This window comes from Gopherus evgoodei, chromosome 10, assembly GCF_007399415.2.
Source record: "Gopherus evgoodei ecotype Sinaloan lineage chromosome 10, rGopEvg1_v1.p, whole genome shotgun sequence".
Lineage (NCBI taxonomy): Eukaryota > Metazoa > Chordata > Testudines > Testudinidae > Gopherus > Gopherus evgoodei.
In genome coordinates this window covers 7,519,149-7,541,197 of record NC_044331.1, presented here as the reverse complement: position 1 = coordinate 7,541,197, position 22,049 = coordinate 7,519,149, and the positions used below count along the sequence as shown (strand labels likewise).

General features: G+C 48.5%; 1 protein-coding gene across 4 annotated transcripts in view; it reads left to right on the top strand.

The window, feature by feature from the left end:
• Window positions 1-22,049, top strand: part of LOC115659044 (ras-like protein family member 12) — a 61,917-nt gene that overhangs the window by 18,300 nt on the left and 21,568 nt on the right. For 2 of the 4 annotated variants that reach the window (XM_030578761.1, XM_030578758.1), the window contains exons 1-2: window positions 16,392-16,890; window positions 17,744-17,869. In XM_030578761.1, coding sequence (XP_030434621.1) covers window positions 17,752-17,869 — 118 coding nt within the window. In that variant the 5' untranslated portion in view covers window positions 16,392-16,890; window positions 17,744-17,751. Of the gene's footprint in view, window positions 1-4,463; window positions 4,727-16,391; window positions 16,891-17,187; window positions 17,375-17,743; window positions 17,870-22,049 lie in introns of those variants that run through there. The other 2 variants (XM_030578759.1, XM_030578760.1) reach the window with 2 other exon arrangements.

Sequence of the window (22,049 nt, the reverse complement as noted above, 5' to 3'; positions counted from 1 at the left end):
TTCCAAAAGTGACTAGTGATTTTTTGGTGTCTCAATTTTTGTGTGTCCCATCTGAGGCCACAAAGAGCCCTGGTTTTAGGAGGCTGGCTGCATAGTGCTTTCTAAACAGTAGGCCCCTTTAAGGATCCCAGAATCACAACTCACTTCTGAAAATCTTGCCTGGGGTCTTTACTGGGTTTCCCTAAAGGCCCATAGATGCTATGGAACTAGAATACTTATATAACAAAATACTTGTAATACTCATACTTTGGACTTTGCTGTGAGGATCTCGAAGTGCTTTACAAAAGACCAGATTCTGCTCTTGAGAGTGCAATTGCTCAGCATTTTTACTCCAGAATTAAACCAGTGTATCAGGTAGCAGAATTGGGGTTCACACATTGAACATTCCTCTTTGGGGGGAGCAAGGTGCTCTACCAGCTAAACTGAGGCACACAGGTATTAAGTGTTTGACCCACACTCTTAGGAGAGGCTCCTAAACTTTGGTTCAAAGAGCAACTGCTGGTGATCCTTGGAGAGCTGGCTAGTCACATGGTACCGGCTCCTCCTCCTAAATTCTAGATGTTAAAATGCCTTAAAAGAAGCTAAAAATACATTCAATAATTCCTTAATGTGACCTTTTTCAGGTCAGCGATTGCTGCAGTTGCCACAAGCATTTTATGTGACTGCAGATTGGCAGGGAGATGATCCACACAATTGTGAATGGATGAGGAGGTGCCCCTGAGAAAATCTCTATTAAGATGTGGTCCACAGAAGGACAGTGTCTGAGAAGCCCAGTTCTGGGAATTCCAAAGGCGGCTTCTCTACTGGGTGCATACAGACTCTGACGTGATCTCCATGGGGGGAGAGCCGGACTCCAGTGCAGAAATGGACAAAGATATTATAATCCTGACATTCATTCATTGCCTTTCATCCCACAGCTGTGGCTTTTTGTATTGCTTGAAAGAGCATGCTTTCCACCCCCCCCTCATAAAAGTAAGTTTTATGGCTCCAGTGAGATAACTACTTCCGTAAATCTTTGAGTCTTTAAGCCCGAATTGTGGGACTGTGCGTCTGCCAGCACCACAGGCCACACATACCAAGGGCATTTGACAAGCAGTAGGGACGGTTTATTACAGGTTTTTAATTTTACTTTTGCACATTGGGAGAGATGATGCAAAATCAATGTGTGAGGTCTGTGAGGTGAACGGTCGGCCTTGGGGTTTGAAAGTTCCACAGAGGTGGGCTCCATTGGTGAAAAAACACAGCATTCATTTTTGCTATTACAGTAGCTCTTGGATTGACAGCTGGACTGCATCCACTGGACAACCTCAGTGCCTCCTTCAAGGAATAGTCCAGCTAGCTGCTTCATTCAGGGGCTTGGACAGATATAGGGCGAGGATTTCACATCTGTGTGCCTGGCCATGGTTGCAGGGATCACTACAAAGCTCCTTGGGGCCGTTTCTATTTTTGTCTCCCAGGAGTATCAAGGAGGTGGAATTAGCAGTCGAATTTGTCCCTAATTCAGGTGATTTACATTTTGGAGTGGGAGCTCTGAAATCAGTGGAGGTTAACCTTAAATGACTGCCCCACTTATTAGTGGTTTTATCCACATCTATGCTGATTGCAGTATAACAAAGCAGAAGCTAAAACAAACCCCAGTTTGCCAGCTCAGTGAGTGGAAGAGCTAAGAAGAAGGTAGAGGTTTGAATCCCTGCTTTGCTCTGGTACTGATGGGGACTGGGTGCTCCTAACACAGCTGCAACACTGCTTTCCAGTCTGCCAGGGTAACTCCTCCAGCTCCTCTGTCGCCACTCAACCTCCTGGGCTCTGCTGCCTTCCATTCAGTGCCAGCCTATACGGAACTGGGTCTATCCAGGCTCATAATTCGGGAGCGGGGATTTGGAGCAGCACACAAACTCTGCGGTTGGACAGCATGTGTCCAAGTGCCTTCTCAAGCTAGCACAGACTAAGGAAGGAAGCGGGAGCCCAGTGTATTAATCTCCCATTCAGAGGTACTGGGATGCATTGGGAAGCACTGCTCTACAGCTCCCGCAACAGGCCAGTAAGGAACAGCACTAGCTGAGCTGTTCCGGCTTTAGCAGAGCAGCTAGTGCACCTTCCTGGCAGAGGGTGGAGGTTGCCTGCTGCTTTCATGGCCTTTAGTTTTCCCACCTCCCTCTCTTGGTGAGTGTCTGCCTGCAGTGGGGCCAGAGGGATGCAGATTCTGGGGGATAGCCAGAGGTCAAGCACGTAAGCTTGAAACGGCCTTGTGCTGCATGCGTGGGAGAGAGACAAAAATAGGACTTGGGAAAAGAACAACGTTGTGAGGGTCAAATGGTGGAGAGAGACAAGGAAAATCACCACATGCAGGCAGAGCCCATGGGATCATTGCTCTGCTGAGCCCTTCGGAGCTGTTCCTGACCCCAACCCGCTGGATTGGTTGTACTTTTCTAAGGCTGCCGTATCGTTTTACTAATCTCCTCACCCCCAAACACTCACTCAGCTTTTCCCTTCAGTTTTGTTCTTCAGCCTTTCTCCTGAACAGCATCCCCTTGTTGTCAGCACCGGGCCTTGCTCAGTCAGGTACACTTAGGCGTCTGCCTCTGTCACGGAGTACCCAGGCCATGCTTAGGAACTGCTCCCCACAAAGCCAGGCAGGACTTTGGGGAGCCTCCTCTCCCTTGGAGCAGACTGTCTGCAGGGCAAGAAGCTCACATGGCTTCCACCTTTCTGGGTCTGACCTTTGGAGCATTCAGCATCCTCTGCCCCTCTGTGCACTTCCCACAGCGAGTCCGCCCAGGCAGGGGTCCTGGGGAAGCCAGAGGGTCCTGCATCCCCACTTTGCAGTCAGACGTGACTCTTAACCAGCCAGTAAAACAGAGGTTTATTAGATGACAGGACACGGTCTATAACAGAGCTTGTAGGCAGGGCCGGCTCCAGGCACCAGCATTCCAAGCTGGTGCTTGGGACAGCAATCTGCAAGGGGCAGCAGTCCCTGTTGTTTTGCCCCCAAGCAGTGTGTGAAATTGCTGCCGCAGGCGGTGGGGACAGTCTGTGTGCCCTTAGGGTGGCACATGCCTTTCCGCGGTGCAGCAATTCGGCAGCAGGTTCTATGTTTAGCTGTCGGCGGCGGCTTCAGTGAAACATAGAAGCTGCCACCGAATTGCAGCAGCCACGGAAACGTGCCTGCCGCCCTAAAGGCACATGGACTGCCCCCGCCGACCATGGCGGCAATTTGGTGTGCTGCTTGGGGCGGCGAAAACTGTAGAGCCGGCCCTGCTTGTAGGGACGGAGAATGGGACCCCTCAGATGGGTCCATTCTGGGGCCCAGCGAGCCAGACAACCCTGTCTGCCCTCGCTTCCCGTCCCCAACCAGCTCCAAACTGACAACCCCCTCCAGCCCCTCCTTTCTGGCCTTTGTCTCTTTCCCGGGCTAGGAGGTCACCTGATCTCTTTGTTCACCTTTAGCCATCCCCTTGCAGTGGGGAAGGGCCCCGGCCATTTGTTGCCAGGAGACAGAGTGTCGGCCATTTATGCACACTGGAAACTTAAGAAATGCATAGGGGAAACTGAGGCACCCACACAGTATTCAGAGGAAACATTAAGAACAATTCCACTTCATCACAGCCTCCAGAAAGGAAGATGGTTTATTTGCAGTCCCCCGGTTCACCTGAGTTCAAACCAGTTCTGAGTCGTCTTTGGCTGCAAAGCTGCAAGTTCTGTGCAGCTCCACGTGTGGCATTTTATGCAGGTTATTTAATGGAATAATTTGCCTATGTGCAAAGAATTTGCATGGAGCCGTATGTTTCTGTTTATGGTCAACATACTCTGCCTCAAGGAGTGGTGGTGGTAGTGCATGTAAGGGGGTCACCTGGGTGCTGGAGTGTGTCCGGGGTGTCTGAAAAATAGTGAAGCTGCTGGAGTGGAATGGCTGCTAGGGTAGATGGGGGAAGGGTGTGTCTGGTGCTAGCTGGGGGGCTGGTCACTAGGGGGCTGGTCACTGGAGTGTCCTTGTGGGGCTGGGATGTGTTGAGCCCCTCGTTACCGCTGTGCAGAGAACAGACGCTCCGTTTCGCGAAGGATTTTGAGACAGGGCATTTGTTCTGAAGCAAAACAAAAACGGAACCCTGCTAAATTTTCTGTGAAGCAAAATTCCCCCAAACTTGTGTTCTGATGGCACGAAACGTTTCATTTCGCTTGTCTTCTGTTTTGTATTGTCATTTACAATAGGCTGCCAGAAGCCGGGATGGGAAGACGGGATGGATCTCCCCTAGATTGCCCCGTTCCACACGCGCCCCTGAAGCTCTGGTGTTGGCTGCTGTCACAGAGGTGACACTGGACTAGATGGATTGTTGGTTTGTCTCAGCAGGGCAGTTCTTAGGTCCTTATGCAGAATGCAAAGCAGAAATATTTGAAGTGAAAAAGTCATTTGGAAACATTTTGACACTGACGGAACTTTTTTTCCTGTGTTTTTTCTTCCAAAGTGAAATTCCAGCAAAATCGACCTGGCTTCACAAAGCGTTTGGATTTCAGTGGCACTGGAATGTGGCTCCATCTAAGTTACTCTGACCAGATGTACCTGTCACCTTTGCCTGCACCTCCTGCTTTTGCTGCTACTACTGCCTGCCTAGGAGAGGAGAGGTAGAAAGGCTGCCTTGCAACATGTGCCGCTGGACCTCTGATAGCTGGGAGGAGCAAACGCAACCTGACCCCATTCCTGCAGGGTACATCAGGAGCCAGCTGTGAGGTGAGAATGTATGTCAGGGGCGCCAGATGTGTGGGTGTCATGCTTGGTAGCTTTGTAGCTGCTGCTTGCACCTCAAATCTGCTGGGGCTAAGGAAGCAGCTTATATGCAAGATGCCAGAGTGAAAAGTCAGTTGTTAGAGCAGGGGACAGGGACTCACATTTGGTTCCGGGCTCCACCTCTGTTTCACCATGTGAATTTGAGCAAATCGCTCACCTCATTGCTCTGTGCCTCAGTTTCCCCATTGGTGAAATGCAGATGGCAATAGTTAATAGTAAAATGCTTTGAGATCCCCTGGCTTGAAAGTTGCTGGGCAGGTGCAACTTATTGTGAGTTATTGGTTTGTTGGCAAAGCTTTATATCGTTGCTGTCCAGTGCCTTCCTTTCTCTGTGTCTCTTGGTCTCCAAGATCGGATACTGACCACTCTGTTCAAAGTGAGAACACTCAGGTCACTGTTGATCAGATGGCTCATTCCTTACCATTGTCATGACCATACAACACCCTGGTACATCTAGTGTGCTGTTAAACGGAGTCCATTTGAAAACCATGCTTCATGGTTAGCACAGGTAGACTGCCCCACCGCATGAGAAAATATCTGTATCCAAGAGGCTCTCAGTGAGTGAGCAGTCTGCAATGGTTGTGTCTATAGGCCACCTGAGGGGATGGGCCTGAATTGCTGCATGGCAGGAGCGTCTGCGTACCAATCACAGTCATGACCTAAGCCAGTACCTTTAACAAGCACTGAAAAATTCCCTCTAATGGCATAAAGAGGGATGAGTAGCCCCATTCCCCTGCACCCTCTCCCAATGCACCCTCGAAGAGATAGCCCCTCCCTCAGGTGGGAAAGGGGCCTGGAGAACATGATTGTCAAACTCCTGGATGGAAGCCAGCGGTTAATCTCCTACCATGAGACAGCTTGCTGCAGATGCAGCCCCAGACCCCTGGGGGATTAGTGGCATCTGTAAAGATGTAAAATCCAGATGTTCTATTATCTGGTCCCCGAAACATGGGGCAGAGGAGTGGGTAGAAAAGCCAACTCTGCCCCACTCAGCGCATGGGATCTGGCCATTCCTGGAGGCTCTGCAGAGCCCTGCATTTACAGTTGGGTGCCTCTGAGTAACATGGTATTAGTTTCTTATGCTCAGAACCCACTGGGTCCTTGCCAGAAGAGAGCTGGTGCATTAAAAATAACAGCTGTTTTCTTTTCTCCTCAAACAGCTTCTATGTCTTGTTCAGGTTGCCATGGACAAAGGCATAACAGGGATCCATCAGACTGGCTAACAGCTGGAAAAGGGGCAGCTGCCAAAAGCTTCCTGTTACACTGCTAAAATCATGGCTATAAAAAAGTCTCAAACTGAAACAGACCAGAAGAAAGGTTGTGTGTCCCCCCCACCCACCGGAGCAGTGTACAAAACAGGGAAGAGGCTTCAGGGTGAACACTTCCAATGGTCTATAGCGTTTTACTCTGGAATATAATGCTGCCACGTGAATAAATACTTGAGCCACACTGGGGAGCTGTCTGATCTGATGAGAGAGGGACAGAATGGGAAGTTAGGACTCCTGGGTTCTAACCCCAGTTCTGCCACTGTCACCTTGGGTGAGCCGCTTAAACTCCCGAGTCTCCTTAATTTGCATAAAAGACAAGTGGCAGAGACGGCCCCCAGGTAATAACCCCAGAGCAGAGACCTTCCCCAGCTGGTGCAAAGCTAACATGAGGATTCTCTGCCACTCCCTGCACAGCCTCCCTCACACAGGCATGCTGGGATGGGTGCAGGTATGTGTCAGAGATGGCCGGGGGTGTATCTGTCATGCTCTGCATTCCAGCTATGCTGAGCTATAGGAAGCTGTGATGAGTTAAAGCAGATGCCAGGGTTGCTCTAACTTACCCTGGAGTCCAGGCAGGCTCCCAGCTATGCCCAGAATCTGGGGATGGGATGGAGTGTAAAGGTGGTTTGGAGCTACCTTTACCCCCTATTATGGGCTGAAAGGTGCAGTTCAGAATCTGGTCTCCCAGGTCTAATTCAGACCTGGTGTAAGCAGATGTAAAACTGTTTCCTTGTCTTCAAAGCAGCTAGCTAGAATGACTTACCGACCACAGTGGGTAGTTGTGGGAGTTAAATCATATTTATCAGCTGGTTTGGGAGTCTCAGGTGTGCTTACTACAGGTGGGGGAGAGGTGGTTTTTGTTTTGCTGTATATGGTTCGTTGCCTTTCGGGCCCATGGTCTGAATAAGATGCTGCTGATTGTGTGCACCTGTTCCTGCAGCTAGACGGATACTGAGCTCCAGCCAGGTGGAGCAGTGATTATTTACATAGATATATTACACGGGAGAGCAAGGAAAGTGCTTTTCTGTGGCCAAGATTATTTGGAACATTCCTTTAAAAAGACAAACTGGTGCCTGGCCAGAAGCAATAACCAGGGGAGCCGAGCAGCTGGACTGAACATTCCATGGCAGCAGGTCAGGAATAAGAAAAGATGGAAGGAGCAGGGGGTGTCAGTTTCAATCACGCTGATGAGACCCCAAGGTAATGTCTACGTGGAGGTGGCTGGACGTTACAGACTGGGCTGGCTGGCTTGCATGCTTTAATCTGTTAAAGGTTTACGGTGGTTAAATCAATGACTTATGGGGCATCCGGGCTTATTGGCTCTGCTGCACAACAGCACAATGCTTTCTTTATCTAAGTAGAACTGCTGGGAAGAGAACAAAGGGACTCATCTGAAGATGCCTTCCTGGGCTGCTGTCCTTCAACCTTCCCTTCAAAGAAAAAGAAAAAAATCCCTCCCTCCAAAAAAGAAGTCAAATCTAAGGAACAGCAGGACTTTCTCATATCACTCCAGCTTGGAACATCCACATAGGCAGCAGAGCAAATGTTTGCTTCTTAGCAGCAAAAAGCAGTGTTCTGAGTTGACTTCCGTTCACCTAGGAGGCTTATGATGGAGCAAGGTCGATCTTATTAATAGATTTAAGGCCAGAAAGGGAACCATTCTGATAATCTAGCCTGACTTCTTGCATAGCAGAGGCCAGAGAATTTCACTGAGAAATTCCTGTGTCAAACTCAACAAACTTGTGGCTGAACAAGAACATGTCTTTGAGGAAGAGGTCTTGGGTTAAGACCCCAAATGATGGAGAATTTCCCACATTCCTGGTGGATCTGTTCCAATGGCTAATTATTCTCACTTTTTAAAACATGCCTCTTATTTCCAACATCAGAAAAGTGAGGCTAAGCAGGAGGAACTAGAGGTCTGACAAATGGAAGGATTCTACTATCTCTGGAGGTGGCAGTAGCCTCTATCAAAGATCTTCCTCTCTCTGGAGAAGAAATGCAGAAATTGTTCACATGATCCTGCTGTTTCTTAAATGTGGGATTAGCTGCCAATCTCTGACCCACCACAGGCCTCTCTTGTCCAGAGAGGGCATTCAGCAGTCTCTTCTCTATTGTCTTCAGAGGGAGTGGGGAACAAAATGCTAACCACAAAGCCACCTTCAACGTTCCTCAAAGTTCTCTGCTGTAGCAGAACCTGGTGGTCCATGTCATAGCATTTGTATCTGGTTAAAAAAATGACACTTCAACTGACCAATAGCCACAGTGATTCACATTTCCAGCCTCATCTTGTGCACTATCCTGCCCAGTTTTGCACTGCAGCTGTTACAGCATGTGCAGAATGGGATGCACACCATTTTACATGGGGAAATGTGTTATTTGGAGGTGACACAAGAGTGGATTCATGCCTGGTTTTATACGTATAAAGCTTTTGACACCGGAATTGCAATAGCTGGATGTGCATCACCAGTCCAGGACCCTCCCCATTTTGGAGGGTTCTGATCTGAATCCCTGAATCCTAGGGGATCTTACGTCCCTGTCAGATCCAAAAGGAATTTGGTTCTTGGTTCAGACTTGCATGCAGCCAAAACTACACGAGACACAATCTTGCCAGAACAGCTTACAAAATTACAGCACAGTTGAATCCAAACCCCAGCACTGCTACATTAGTCTCCTCTATAGCCATTTAACGGAGACTTCCTGTATCTCTTTACATCATCAACTCTCCACGTCATTTCAGATCATAGATGAATGACAGATCTTCCCCACCCCAGCCCTCATTTCTTAACTTCTCTCTCCCATTACTACCAGTATTTAACTCTGTAAAGCAATCTTGGGGAGATAGTTTTGTATGACAGATGCTCCGGTTTCCTTCTCCAGTCTTGTAGCTCGAAACTTGTACCTCCATCCACAGGAGTTGGCCCAATAAAAACTGTTACATCGCCCATCTTGTCTCTCTGATACTCTACAAAATAGTTGTGTCATGAATGAACACGCTCAACGTATTGACAGCCAGATTCCATGGCTTTGTTACGTTATTCTAATATATCATAATTTACGCTCTCCAGCTTGTCAAAATCTTTCTTCTTTCCTTGAGCAGCATTATGTCGCCGTTCAGAAGGTCTGTCTGCAGTGAGAGCAGCAGATTAAAGTTGGATGATGGTGGGGCCTGTTAATCTATTAGGAGAACAGCTGTCTTGTATGACCCCCATCTGCTGATTTGTAGCATGTTGTTCAATGATTCAGAATTTGAAACAAATACCTGGTTTGATTACAAAAACCATAAGGCAGATTTTCATAGGGTCATAAATTCTAAGGCCAGAAGAAATCATTGTGATCATCTACTTTGACCACCTGCATAACACAGGCCCTAGAACTTCCCTGAAATAATTCCTGTTTGAACTAGAGCTGATCTTTTAGAAAAACATTGGGTTATTTCTGGTTGGGGATCCTGCTATGCAGAGATTGTAACAATCTTATTACTTGCCACCGGCTTGGTTCTAGTCCTGGTCAATTTCAACCCAAAGAAGATGAAAGAGTTGGTTACATCAGTCATAACTCCAGGTCACGTTAGTGTAAAACCAACAGACCCCGGTTGTCGGTGGGGAGAATTGAACGTGGGACCTCGGGAGTTTATTGCATGAGCTAAAAGCCAGCTGGCTCTTAGCTAAGGCTGTAGAGTAGACTCATCCTCTCTAACTGGTCTCGGTGCCATTAGATGGGACAGAACACCACACCCAGGAGGTGTGTGTATTACACTAGCCCTGGTGGTAAAGGTCCACCTAATGAGGGAGAAGCCTGTGTACTAAGGAGAACCAAGTGCTGTTGAAAGAATATGAGGAGAACTCAGATAAAAGCCAAGGATGCCCCAAATCAGTAGAGTCAAAGCACAAAGTGAAGTGAGGGTCAGAACAGCAACACTGTAAAAATGCCCTCTGCTTTCTCAACAGCTCTGACTGCCTTTAGCTTGGATGGAGCCGAGAATCAAGGCCCTCTGATTTTAGGAGTGAGTTTGGGTGTGTTTTTCAATTTGCCATCAGCCGGGCACCTCTTTGTGCTGTGGCATCAGGTTCCAGCTTCTGATCATGCACCAACTTGCCCTGTGACTCCCCTTGGAGCACATTTACATTGTGGCATCAGACACGGAGGACAGAGAAGCTGCTGTTTTACCTTCATGGGCACCCGCACTCCTGCCATGGACAGCAGAATGCAGTGCAGTGATTCCACGTGGCCAGGTTAATTTTGTTTCTGGAGGGGCATGAGATGGCAGATGCCGTGTTGGGGCCTGATCCCGAGAGGTGCTGAGGACCACAGCTCTTGCTGCTGTGCTGACAGCAGAGGGGAAGATAGGGCTCCACAGCAAATCAAATACTATGGAAAGATCATGGGAAGAGCAATGAATTATATTCCACCCAGGTAGTTCTTCCGATCACAGTTAAAGCTGGGATGGTCCCTCCCCACATACTGCATGCTCTTTACCAGAATAGACATTGGGTATTTTAACTGGCTCCCTTGCTGTGGTTTGGCATCTTGTGCACCGATCCTATTTTGTGAGTCAGAAGAAATATGTATGGTCTTTCCTGTGCGTTGCTCATGTGTGCCCATTCCATAAAGAACTGCACTGCTTCACATGGGGCAGAGTCCTCCACTGGTTTCAGTGCAGCTCTGCTGATTTACATCAGCTGAGATCTGGCCCGGGAGCTGGCTTTCAGTGAATTAAGACCCTCTGAGTCCTTTAAATAATCGCTTGCGGTCGAGGTCTGTATTTACTGTGTAATTTCACCCAAGTGATCTCACTGCTGGACGTTATTTTTAAAGTCACTTGCAATTTTTTCTTTGTATTATTACCCCAAATACCAGAACAGCTGGGACCCAGAGATACGATCTGTGTTGTGATAGGAAAGCAATCAGAATAACAGCGCTACTAGTATATCAGTGGAGCGTAAAGCCCTCTTGTAAACACTGAGCCCAGTCCTGCTTTCACTGAAATCCATGGGAGTTTTGGCGTTAATGTCAATGTCACATTACCTGATGTCAAAGGCCATTACCTACACACTTACTAAACATTCCTAATAATAATATTTAACATTTATAAAGCCTGCTCATGTTCAAAGTGCTTCACAATCATTCCATGTGAAGGAGGCGAATACATTTTATCCCCGATGAATGGAGAAAGAAACAGAGGCAGTGAGGGGGAAGCAGCTTGGGCTAATGGATAGAGCACTGGACTAGGAATCAGGAGACCTGGGCTCTATCCCTGACTCTACCATTGAGCTGCTGTGTGACCTTGGACAAATCACTGTACCCCTGTGTGTGCCTTGTCTATTTAGACTGCAAACTCTTTGGGGCAGGGGCAGCCCCAAGCACAATGGGGGGTCACTAGGTGCTGCTGCAATACATACGGTTAGTCAACATTTAAAGTGGCTCGCCTGAGAGCACCCTGCAGCAGATGGGAATTTGGTATCTTCTGCCACATGCTCCTTCATTCTTCCAGCCTGGGCTGCCTCCAGTGTGCATTAGGAAGAAAGTTGTTTGATTGGAAGCATCCTCTAGTGGGTCACTTCATTGTGACTTAATTGAAAGACTGATCTAAAGAGTGAATCTTTCACTCTCCCTGGGAATCCTTGGGATTTTGTTTGTAAGATTACTCAGGCGATTTTGCAATATCTGCTATTCTGGTAAAATAGCTATATAAAGACATGTACCATAAAGTGCTATTTTTGCAAACCTGGGTTGCCAGATCTGATATCAGCACAGTGGAGTCTAGCTCATGTTTGCAGGCACACATGGGGCAAAGGAAAACATCAGGCTATTAGTGTCTAAAAGAATCACAGTTTTGGGATGTAAGCTAAACAAATTCCACCCTAGACCTAAACCTTAATAACAGGGGAATTTTATGATGATCTTTGCAAGACCTTTTTGAATCATAAATATTTACACTGCGCTGCCCCATGAGGTTGTTTTCCCCCTCGGCCTCAGGAACGATTAGCGCAGCTCTCTCATGCAGCAGCATCTCTGACATGTCGTCTTTGCTTTTGTTGCCCTGATTTATCTCTCCAAATATCTGGCAAGGGCTTGGGTTTGAAAAAACACTTAGCTCTGAACTGTGATTAATTTTAAACGCACGCAGCCTGTGTTTCCCGAAAGGGAAGGGCTGCTAATGTCATCCCCTTGGTCCACCTGTAGCAAAGTGGTGGCAGGGAATAGACTGTGGCTAGCTATGAGTGGGGGCAGGAGGTCTGGGTGGGCTAAGGAAGCTAGGAGCTGTGTCCTTTACCCTGTGAGCTGTGCAAGGACCAAATGCAGCCTTGGTCTGTGGTCTTCAAGCATGCAAGGACTCTAGCTCTGATAGAATCACTATCAGCACCATAGGGATGGGTTGATGGGCACCCTACACCTTCTTATAGGTGTTATTTGCACTTTCCTACTGTGCTGTCAGAGATCCTGGTCTAGATTGAATCCCTTTGCACTGGGCTAGTGAAAAGCAGCTGTAAACCAGTGGAGCCAGCTGGCTGGGCATTCCCCTAGGGCGAGGGCATCCCTAGATCATCTTAGAGTGGGAATACATAACACTTATACCCCCATCCTCTGGTGTAAGGACTGTGTTGCTCACAAGGCTGGGAGGAAGATGGCATGGCCAGAGCACTGCTATACTCTGGTAATCTCCGGTTTGCATACTAGCCAGCTGGAGTGGTTTAGAACAGCACTGAGGCTGCTCTAAACTACACTAGGGAGTGGGCCTAGGATCAAGGAGCTGCAAACAATAACTGTGACCCCTTCAGCTGCACCTACCACGAATTGGACACAGCAAAGCATCTGGGTCATTGGCCCTGTCTCTCAGAGCTGGTGTAGAAACCCAGGCCCTCCACCACAAGGTGAACAGAGCTCTCAGACAGGAGGTCCCCCTGATGAATGGCTGTAGGTTTTGGCTTTACTGGCTACTGGCATGGTCACAGGGCTTGGGACTCTCAGCATGAGTCAGTTGTTACAAACGTTTGGCAAAAACCATTGCACAGAAGCAATATCACACAAGGGAGGTGGCATGGCCTAACAGTCACTTGCCCTCTCTGAGCCTCAGTGTATCCCTCTCTGGGGTGTGTGCGCACTACTATCCTCAGAGGTGCTGTGAGGCTGAATTCATAAATGGCTTTGAGATCCTGAGGTGAAGTCACCAAGCAACTGCAGAGTCTGCTGCTGCTGCTTCAGGCAGCAGGGGGGTAGTCCATACCATGTTTTGGGGGTGATTGAAGCGGAGGCATTTGGGGGCTTGTGTTAATTTCACTGACGCCAATGGACTAGCTGTGATGTAAAGGTAGAGGGAGATCAGAATCGGCTCCTTTGACCTCCTGCTGGGCCTGGCACTTTTCAGAAGGCTGCAAATCAGGTTGCTGCTCTGAATGGGACAGAGTGAAGCCGATTCACACCAGCTGAGGGCAAGGCTGTGAAAATGGACAGAATCGAGTGTGCTGCCAGGAAAGTGTTTTGGCCTGTGTTGTGTTCATTAAGACATAGTGTCACGGCCGCCCAGAGGATTCAGGGGGCCTGAGAATTGCCGCCAAAGATCCGGAGTGGAAGAAGCTCCAGGGGCCAGGGCCCCATTAGAGCTTTCCGGGGCCCCGGCAGCGAGTGAAGGACCCTGCTCCAGGGGCCCTGAAAAACTCTCGTGGGGGCCCCTGCAGGGCTTGGGGCCTGGGGCAAATTGCCCCACTTCCCCCCCCTCCCCCGACGGCCCTGCATAGTGTGAGTTTCAAGGGTCTGGATTTGCAGCCCTTACTCATAGGAGCAGTCTCACTGGGCCAGATTTGGAGCTCCCTTTGGAGCTACTCCTGATTTGAGTAAGTGTGCGACCAGGGCTGTTTGTCTAAAGACTGCAGGATTAGACCCTGCATTAATTACGCCTGGTGACCTGACTTTTCCAGTGCTTTGCCTGTTTATGTAAGGGCCTTGCTAACTGCACCATAAATTACAGTCAGTGCCAGTAATGGGTTGTAGTTAACGGGCGGGTGTTTTGATAAGACTGGTTTATGTGAGCTGCTAGAAAAATGAGCCATTTTTGCATGGGAGCTGCAGTAATGACCAGTTACCATATTTATTGAAATAGAAGTCAGTGTGGAAAAATGACTGCTTCTATGGCAGTCCCAGCATGACCTCTGGATTCCCAGTACGGACAAGGAGCTAACTGATGCATCTAGCTGATAGTATAACCAGAGCCTGTCTCCAAGGCACAGGCAGGACTGTTACGATCAGAGACTATTTCTGGCAGGTTTAAAAATAACTCCCTTGTTTTCATGGATGACAATCAGAATAGTAACGCTGTAACGATGGATATTAAAAGAGAGCTGTTCGTCCAAAGGGAGCCCACAGCAATTTGCAAAGCAGGAGCCCAGGTCTGCATTCTCTCCCAATAAAATCCCTCAGAGCCCTGTGTGAGCAAGGCCATGTCTACATTCAGGGTGCCCAACTTGGTAATGTTTAAAAACTGGACACTCCAATTGGGGTGCTGGAACCTCCCCTGTCCCGCCTCTTCCATGAGGCCCTGCCCCTGTCCACTCCTCTTCCCCTTCCCCCTCATTGCTCAATGCTTTTCCCCTCCACCCCCACACTCGAGTCACCTGGCCACCCTATCCACATTACGGGAGCTATAGTGGGGTAGCTCTGGTGCCATAGTGAGGCTGGCATAACCCCGGAGTGTAGACGCAGCCTACAGCAATGCAAGGGATTTTTTCCCTCACGATAGGTAATCCACCTCCTCACGCGAGAGTAGCTAGCTCTCTGGAAGCATTCTTCCATCCCCCTAGCCACATCCACACCATGGCAAGGTCGGCATAGCTGCCATGCTCAGGAGCGTGGATTGGTCATACCCCTGAGTGTTGTCACTAAGGCGACCTGAATTTTAGGCGTAGACCACGTCTAAGAACTGAATGACAGCTAGCCAAGCAATCACATGCGTCTGTGTGATCCAACTAGACAGGGCCAGATCCTAATCTGGTATAAATCACCATAGCAACAGCGACTTCAGTTTACATCACCTACTCTGATTTACACCAGCTGAGTTTGTTTAGCTTTTGGTTAATGGCTTGAGTTTATTATTAGGGGATTTTTGGGGAGTGGAGGGGTTGCTTTGTTTTGCTTATTGTGTTGTCCCCGCGCTGGCCCTTTGGTTGGCAGACTCATTAGCTCCTCTAAAGCCTGCTGGAGCAGGGAGCTTTGGAGCTGACAGCAACAGCCAGTTGCTACAGCAACAGGCATTCTACAGATCTCTTACAGCAAATGAATGTATGGAAGCAGTGAGACCTAGTGGTTAGGACAGGGGGCCAGGATGCCTGGGTTCTATTCCTGACTCTGCTGGGAGTCGAGGGGAACTCCATAGAGTTCAGGGAAGTTGCTCTGGATTTTCACTGCCCTAACGGGGAGCTGACTCAGATCTGCTGTGTTTGGTCACTTTCTGGAAAAAGTTGGCCTCTAACCTTCAACTAGCTGTCACATGAAAAAAGATATAAACACCAGCTGAGCTTTTAAACTGGGCCGGATGGATTCCCTTCCCAAAGCCTCTGAGATAGCTGAGACAATACTGCTGCTCACGTATTCTTTGTGTTATGGTAGCCCCTAGAGGCGCCACTCAGAGATCAGGACCCCTTTGTGCTAGACACCGGATATAACATGAATAACAAAAACCTGGTCCTGGTCCACCCCGCCCCAACACTTCCAGTCCAGGTAAACCAAGTCCCATGCTATTGCTTATTTTCTTCGGATGCTCTGAGTTTATTTAGACAAGCACCCCCATAATTACCCAAGTCATTACCTGAGGACCAAAGCAAAACCTCCCTGGCTGCTAAATTGCAGAAGGGATTTAAGGGTCGGAAGGGCAGCCTGGCGGATAGCACACTGGGCTACAGCTCTGGACACTTGGGGTCTCTCCCTAACGCAGCCACAGACTTCCTGTGTGACCCTGGACACCCTGATCTTGCCTGGGGTCTCTCTGTACGAGAGATGATCGTGTAGTATGGACCCAGACGGCGCAGTGTGCAGAGGAGATGGCATGATCACATATACATATGTATTCATTACCGAGCAACTGCACTTCCTTGGGTGGCAGCTGAAATAGTTGATAGGCTCGTGGGGAGCCGTGTGATTTGAGGAGGGCTTGGAAAGAGGAGAGGGTGGGTTCCTAGAGAGGTGTTTTTCTCCTCCTTTTAACGGCTTCTTGCAGCCGCCCTTTATTAATAACGGAAGTATTAGTATCGAGTGTGCTGCAGGGACGCTGTGCAGCGCAGGGTGATGCTGTAGTGTCGGGTGGGTGGGGTGGGAGCAGGACTGTAGCACACAGAATCCCCCAGGGGAACCACAAGCTGGTGAGTTTCTATCCCCTTTCACCGGGAGCCTTGGAGGCCTTTTCAGCAGGTTTATTTGTTTGCTGTGAGGAGAGTCCCCTGTGCTGATGGGAAATTGTATCCAGTGCAGCCTGAGAGAGGCAGCAGCTTTCCTTACAAGGAGTTTGGCTGGGACTCAGCTGGCGAAAGTTGCAGGGAGCCTGAGCTCTTTTCTTCCCTGCCTCATTCATTCACACGCAGGGCTGAGGTCTGGAGCCAGCAGCTGTGGGGACGGCGCAGACGCTGAGTTCCCAATGATTCACTTGGCTTATCGGTGCCTGGTGGCTGGCTCGTTCCTCTGGATTCGGTGTGTGGGTGCAGCTCTGGCCTTGCCTTGAGGAGGCGTGTGCATGCATGCGTGTGAGCGTGTGTGTAGGGGGCAAACTATGGATCTGTGGATATAAACAGCAAAGCCTGTCCAGCAAACTCATCCTCTCTGTGTCCCTCATGAAAATCCAGCTCTGATTTCAAGGTTAGAGGACTAATTTATCTTCTGTTTCTGATAGCGGGAGGGGAGGGCACAGGGGTAGAGGTCAGTTGCAGCCTTGTCTTTGTAAAGCAAGCATCCTTTTCCGTGTGTTCATGGTGGGTTCAGTTGAGATGGGGTGGGTGGGGGGAATTGCACAAAATACACAGCAAAAAACTTAACATGAATTCTTTCCTGCAAGGAGGCACGTGTTGCGGGGAGACTGCGCATTGCAGGGCTGCTGCTTATTTAAAGGATGCAAAAGAAATTGCACTCACGAGAATGAGGAATTTTTTTCGTGCTCCTTTCCCACGACACTTCACAGCCCTGATTTCCCAAGCCCTATTGCTAACTTTTTCAGGCTGGGAAGAAGTTAGTGGTGCCCCACGAGGGAGGTTGGAAATGACAGGTGGTGCTGAAGATGAGTTTGCTGCAGAGAACTGGGAAGGAGTGAGAAAGAGGAGGAAGGGGTGCCTGTCTCCCCAATAATGTACATCCCCCCATGCTCTTCAGTCCCGTTGAGGCAGAGGTGGGCCTAGGGGAGGGATAGCTCAGTGGTTTGAGCATTGGCTTGCTAAAGCCAGGGTTGTGAGCTCAATCTTTGAGGGGGCCATGTAGGGAACTGGGGTAAAAATCTGTCTGGGGATTGGTCCTGCTTTGAGGAAGGGGTTGCACTAGATGACCTCCTGAGGTCCCTTCCAACCATAATATTCTTGGAGTCTATGATCTGTTGGGGGTGATGGAGCTGGTGGAGAGGATAACCTCAGCACTTGTATAGCTCTGTAACCTGAGCTCCTCCCCATAGGGTGGTCGGTCTCCTTGTGATGCTCCCATGCTTTCTCCTTGCTCTCTTTGAAAGGCAAGAGAATGTCCTCGATGTTTGGCAAGCCACGGGCCACCCCCAGCACCACTGACCGTCACCTCCCCAGCCTGCTGCCAGAGTGCAACGTGGCGATCTTAGGATGCAGAGGATCTGGCAAATCAGGTGAGAAGGAAAGAGTCACCGAGAGAGAGAGAAAGATGCAGCTGGAAAGAGAGAGCCCCAGGGCTGGGCTGAGAGGTCTTGGGGTAAAACATGTTCAGCTCATGTTCATTTTAGGCAGTGTGGCCTAGTGGGTTGGGCATCAGACTGGGACTCAAGGGACGCTGGGTTCTATTCCTGACTCTGCTATGGAGCTGCTGGGTGATCTTGGGCAAGTCACTTCCCTTCTTTGTGCCTCGGTTTTCCCATCTGTAAAATGGGGATTTTGATCCTTTATGAAGCACTGTGAGATCTACAGAGCAGTTGTTTTCAAACTTTTTTTTCTGGGGACCCAGTTGAAGAAAGTTGTTGATGCCTGCGACCCAACGGAGCTGGGGGTGAGGGGTTTAGAATGTGGGAGGGGCTCAGGGCTGGGGCAGAGAGTTGGAGTGCAGAGGCGAGGGCTGTAGGGTGGGGCCAGGAATGAGGGGTTCAGGGTGTGGGAGGGGGCCAAGGATGAGGGAGTGGGAGGGGTGCAGGAAGGGGTTCCAGGTTTGGGGGGGCTCAGGGCTGGGGCAGGGGATTGGGGCGTGATCCACGGTTTGTAAAACACTGCTAAAAAGGAAACGTGCTATATAAGTTCTAGGCCTTGTTATTATTTCCTTGAAGCTATGGGTGTAAAACAAGCAAGTGCTTTAACACTTTGCCCCGCTGCTCCACCTGGTAATAAATGGGAATTTACCATAGAGATTCAGCCTTGCCTTGGTCCTGGGCTCGCCCTGTGGTTCCCAGGCCTCACATGATCATGCCCAGGGAACCAAAAGCCAGCGCCTACTGGTACTGGAGGTAAGCATAGCAAAGTGCTGCTAACATGGCATTAGTTCACCTGAATGTTATGAAAGTGGCAGATCCTCACAGCTTCTATTGGAATAACATCAGTTGTGCTAAGGTGTCCAAGGGAGCTGTCTGGGTGAAATCAAATGTAGTTCTGTAGGACTCCATTGCATTTGAGCATTCATCACAGGGCCAAACGTATCTCGCTGGTTTCACAGCAGTCATACCAGACACCCACGTGGCCCATACAGTTTGAAATGTGGCCCAGGAATCTTCCAGGTGAGGAGAGCTGCCTTTGGCAAACAGAACTTTCCTCATTCCCTTTGTCCTTCTCCAGATGGGTGAAACCCCACACAGAAGAAATTGTGATGATCAGAACTAAGGCCCTGATCCAACAAAGTGCTTACGTGCATGCTTAGCTTTAAGCACGTGAATCGCCCTATTGAAACCAACGGCACTGCTCCTGCACTTAAAGTTACGACGTGCTGAAGTGCCTTGCTGGGTTGGACCTACAGCTCAAAACCTTTAGATTCTGTTTACTGTAACCATGATGACTGCATTTACACTGCCTGCTAATGCATAAACGTAATCGGGTTTTCCTGTTGGCTACTGGTAGACTATGTAGTATGTAGCCAATTTTCCAGCAAAGCCTGTTCCACCATCCTACAGTTATTCTCACTGAAGTCAACACACATGCGCAAGGCAAGAAGGATACGGTTCCTGAAGAGGTTTCCTAGAACTCCTGGGGAAAGTTGGGTGAATCTGTAGTGGGAAATTCCTGCTCTCTGGAATGGCATTTTCTTTGTGTTGGCATTTAAGCAATTCTGATGAGAACTGAGTGAATAATAAATTTTGGTCCAATTTGAACTGAAATTAATATTTTCAGGGAGGTTTTCCCCTGAAAATAATCCACTTTGGTGCTTTGTTTTGGGTGGTTCCCCTCCCCCCTTTTTTTTTAAATGACCCACATTTCTAAACAAAATGCCATTTTGAATCGAAAAGTCGAAATGAAATGTTTCAAAATGGTCAGGAGAAAAAAAAACGCTTCAACTTTTCCAGATTTTCTTTTACATTTTCTTTTTTCAGTCAAAACTATTATTCAAATTTGACCTGAATATGGAAATAATTTCAGAAAAATTATTCTGAACAATGGATTTTTTTCTCTATTTTGCTATTCACTGAAAATGTTTTGCTCTGTTCTAATTGTGATTAACTCTGATCCTCTCTGCCGTCCACCCAACCCCAAAGAACTGCAAAGACCTTAGACTTTCATTCATTCCTTTTGTTCTTTGAGTGAACTGATTCAAGTGACCTAATTTCTGCATCAACACAATGTTCCCGGTGTGAATTTTGACACTCAACTAGCTGTTACTTTCTGGCTGAAATGTCTCTTGCATTCTTTGAGAAAAGTGGGTATAGAAGTGGCTGCTCTTAACAGACTAGCCTGGTATGAAATTCAACCCATAACAAGCAGCAGAATGAATCTACTCAATATCAGGCTGGATCTTGCTCTCCTTACCCAGACAAAACACCCTTGGATTTTGATTATCATTTGTAGCACTGTGGTGCAAGGCATGGTGCAATCACATGCTAAGTGACGATACCGGTCCCAAACAGCTTACAATCTAAAAATCATTTTTAACTATGAGAGTAGTGACTGCAGGATCAGTCCCAAGTGCCTGATATATAATAGAGCTTTCTCCTTTCGTATATTATACAGACTATATGATACTAACCCTGTTATCTGCCTCCCTTTTTATGGTGCTCTGCATCCACAGATTGCAAAGTGCTCTATAAAGGAGAGAAGCATCATTCTCCCAGCTCTACAGATGGGGAAATTAATGCACAGAAAGGGGAAATTACATGTCTAAGGCCATGCAGCAGAGCACAGTCCAAGCTGGGACTAGATCTGAGGTCTCCGGAGCGCTAGCCAGTGTCCTGTGCACTTGGTCACACTCTCTGCCATAATGGCTGGCAGCATGGTATAAAACGATGAGCGGTAGGTTGTGGGTAGCTGTGTTACATATGAGTGGCTGAGCCATGAGAGAGTTATGAAGGGCATCTCAAAGGAATGCCAGTAAACCCTTTGTAGTACCCACCCCACAGGTAATACGTAGGCTACCGAGCAGGAAAGCTAGTTGAGAGAGTTATCAACAATTTGATTGGGGGTGTGTTTTGTGTAACTCCACCTCCATAAAGCCAGAGGCCTTCGTACAGCAGGTCTGACCATGCAGGCCATGGAGAGGGAGGAGAAGAATGTAGCTAACACATCTGAAAATGCCCCAGGAGAGTTTTTTTGAGCTCCAGGCTTGGAAAGGGGGTGGAAAGGTCCCATTTCCAGCCACAAGATGTCAGCCCCTCGACTTCTTAAGAGTGCAGACTGAGAACTGCCCAGCCTGCACCGCACATGGCGAGAAAGTTGTGAGCAGCACAGAAGTGCTGCAGAAAGGCTGCCGTTCAGCCCCATTTAGGGTGACCAGATAGCAAGTGTGAAACATCGGGACAGGGAGTGGGAAGTAATAGGAGCCCATATTAAAAAAAAAAGGCCCCAAATATCAGGACTGTTCCTATAAAATCGGGACATCTGGTCACCCTAGCCCCATTCAGCAGAGCACTTAAGCACATGTTTAACTTTCCGCACCTGCTTAAGGGCTTGAGCCTGTGCTCTTTGAAGTCAATGTTCTGGCTCCTGTTCCCGTCAGCATTGCAGGGTCAGGCCTCAAGAGCTTTGCCGAACAGGGATGGGATTGAAGGCAAAACAGGTGTTTAAGTGCATTGCCTAATCACAGCCTTTATTTGCGTGCTCCTGTTACATGGCAGGGGTCAGTATCTGCAGACTCCAGTGGCAAATGAGCAGAGTAATTGGAGGGTGGCAGGGGAGGAAATTCCACATTTGAAGGAAGAAGGGGTAGGTTGATTTTAAAAAATAAACAGCTGGTGCCTCATGGAGGGTTTGGAAGGGTAACATAAGGCCTGGTGGAGCTAGATTGGTAGGCAGGGTTCAGGGGTGCAGTCAGAAGTATATGATGACCACAGTTATCACATGGAAAGCACGGCCACTCATCTTCCATATGTTTCTGTCTGTACAATGTTGCATAAAGTAAATAAACATGAGAAAAGCCGTCCCATAATTTCTAGTTAATGCAAATGACTTTATTCTGCCCCAAGCCTCCCTATAGCTTTGCACTCAGATTATATGGAGGGCCTGTGGCTATGTCCTCGGACAACAAACGTCCAACTCAGAAATGCCAAATGATGCTGTGTTTTTCCCGGCAGTACCTACTGTGCATTTTAAACTCAGTTTGGTTCAAGCTGGCTGGGGCTAGGAGGGCCCAGTGCCATTATTTGGGCTGTGGTCAGTTGCAAGGTG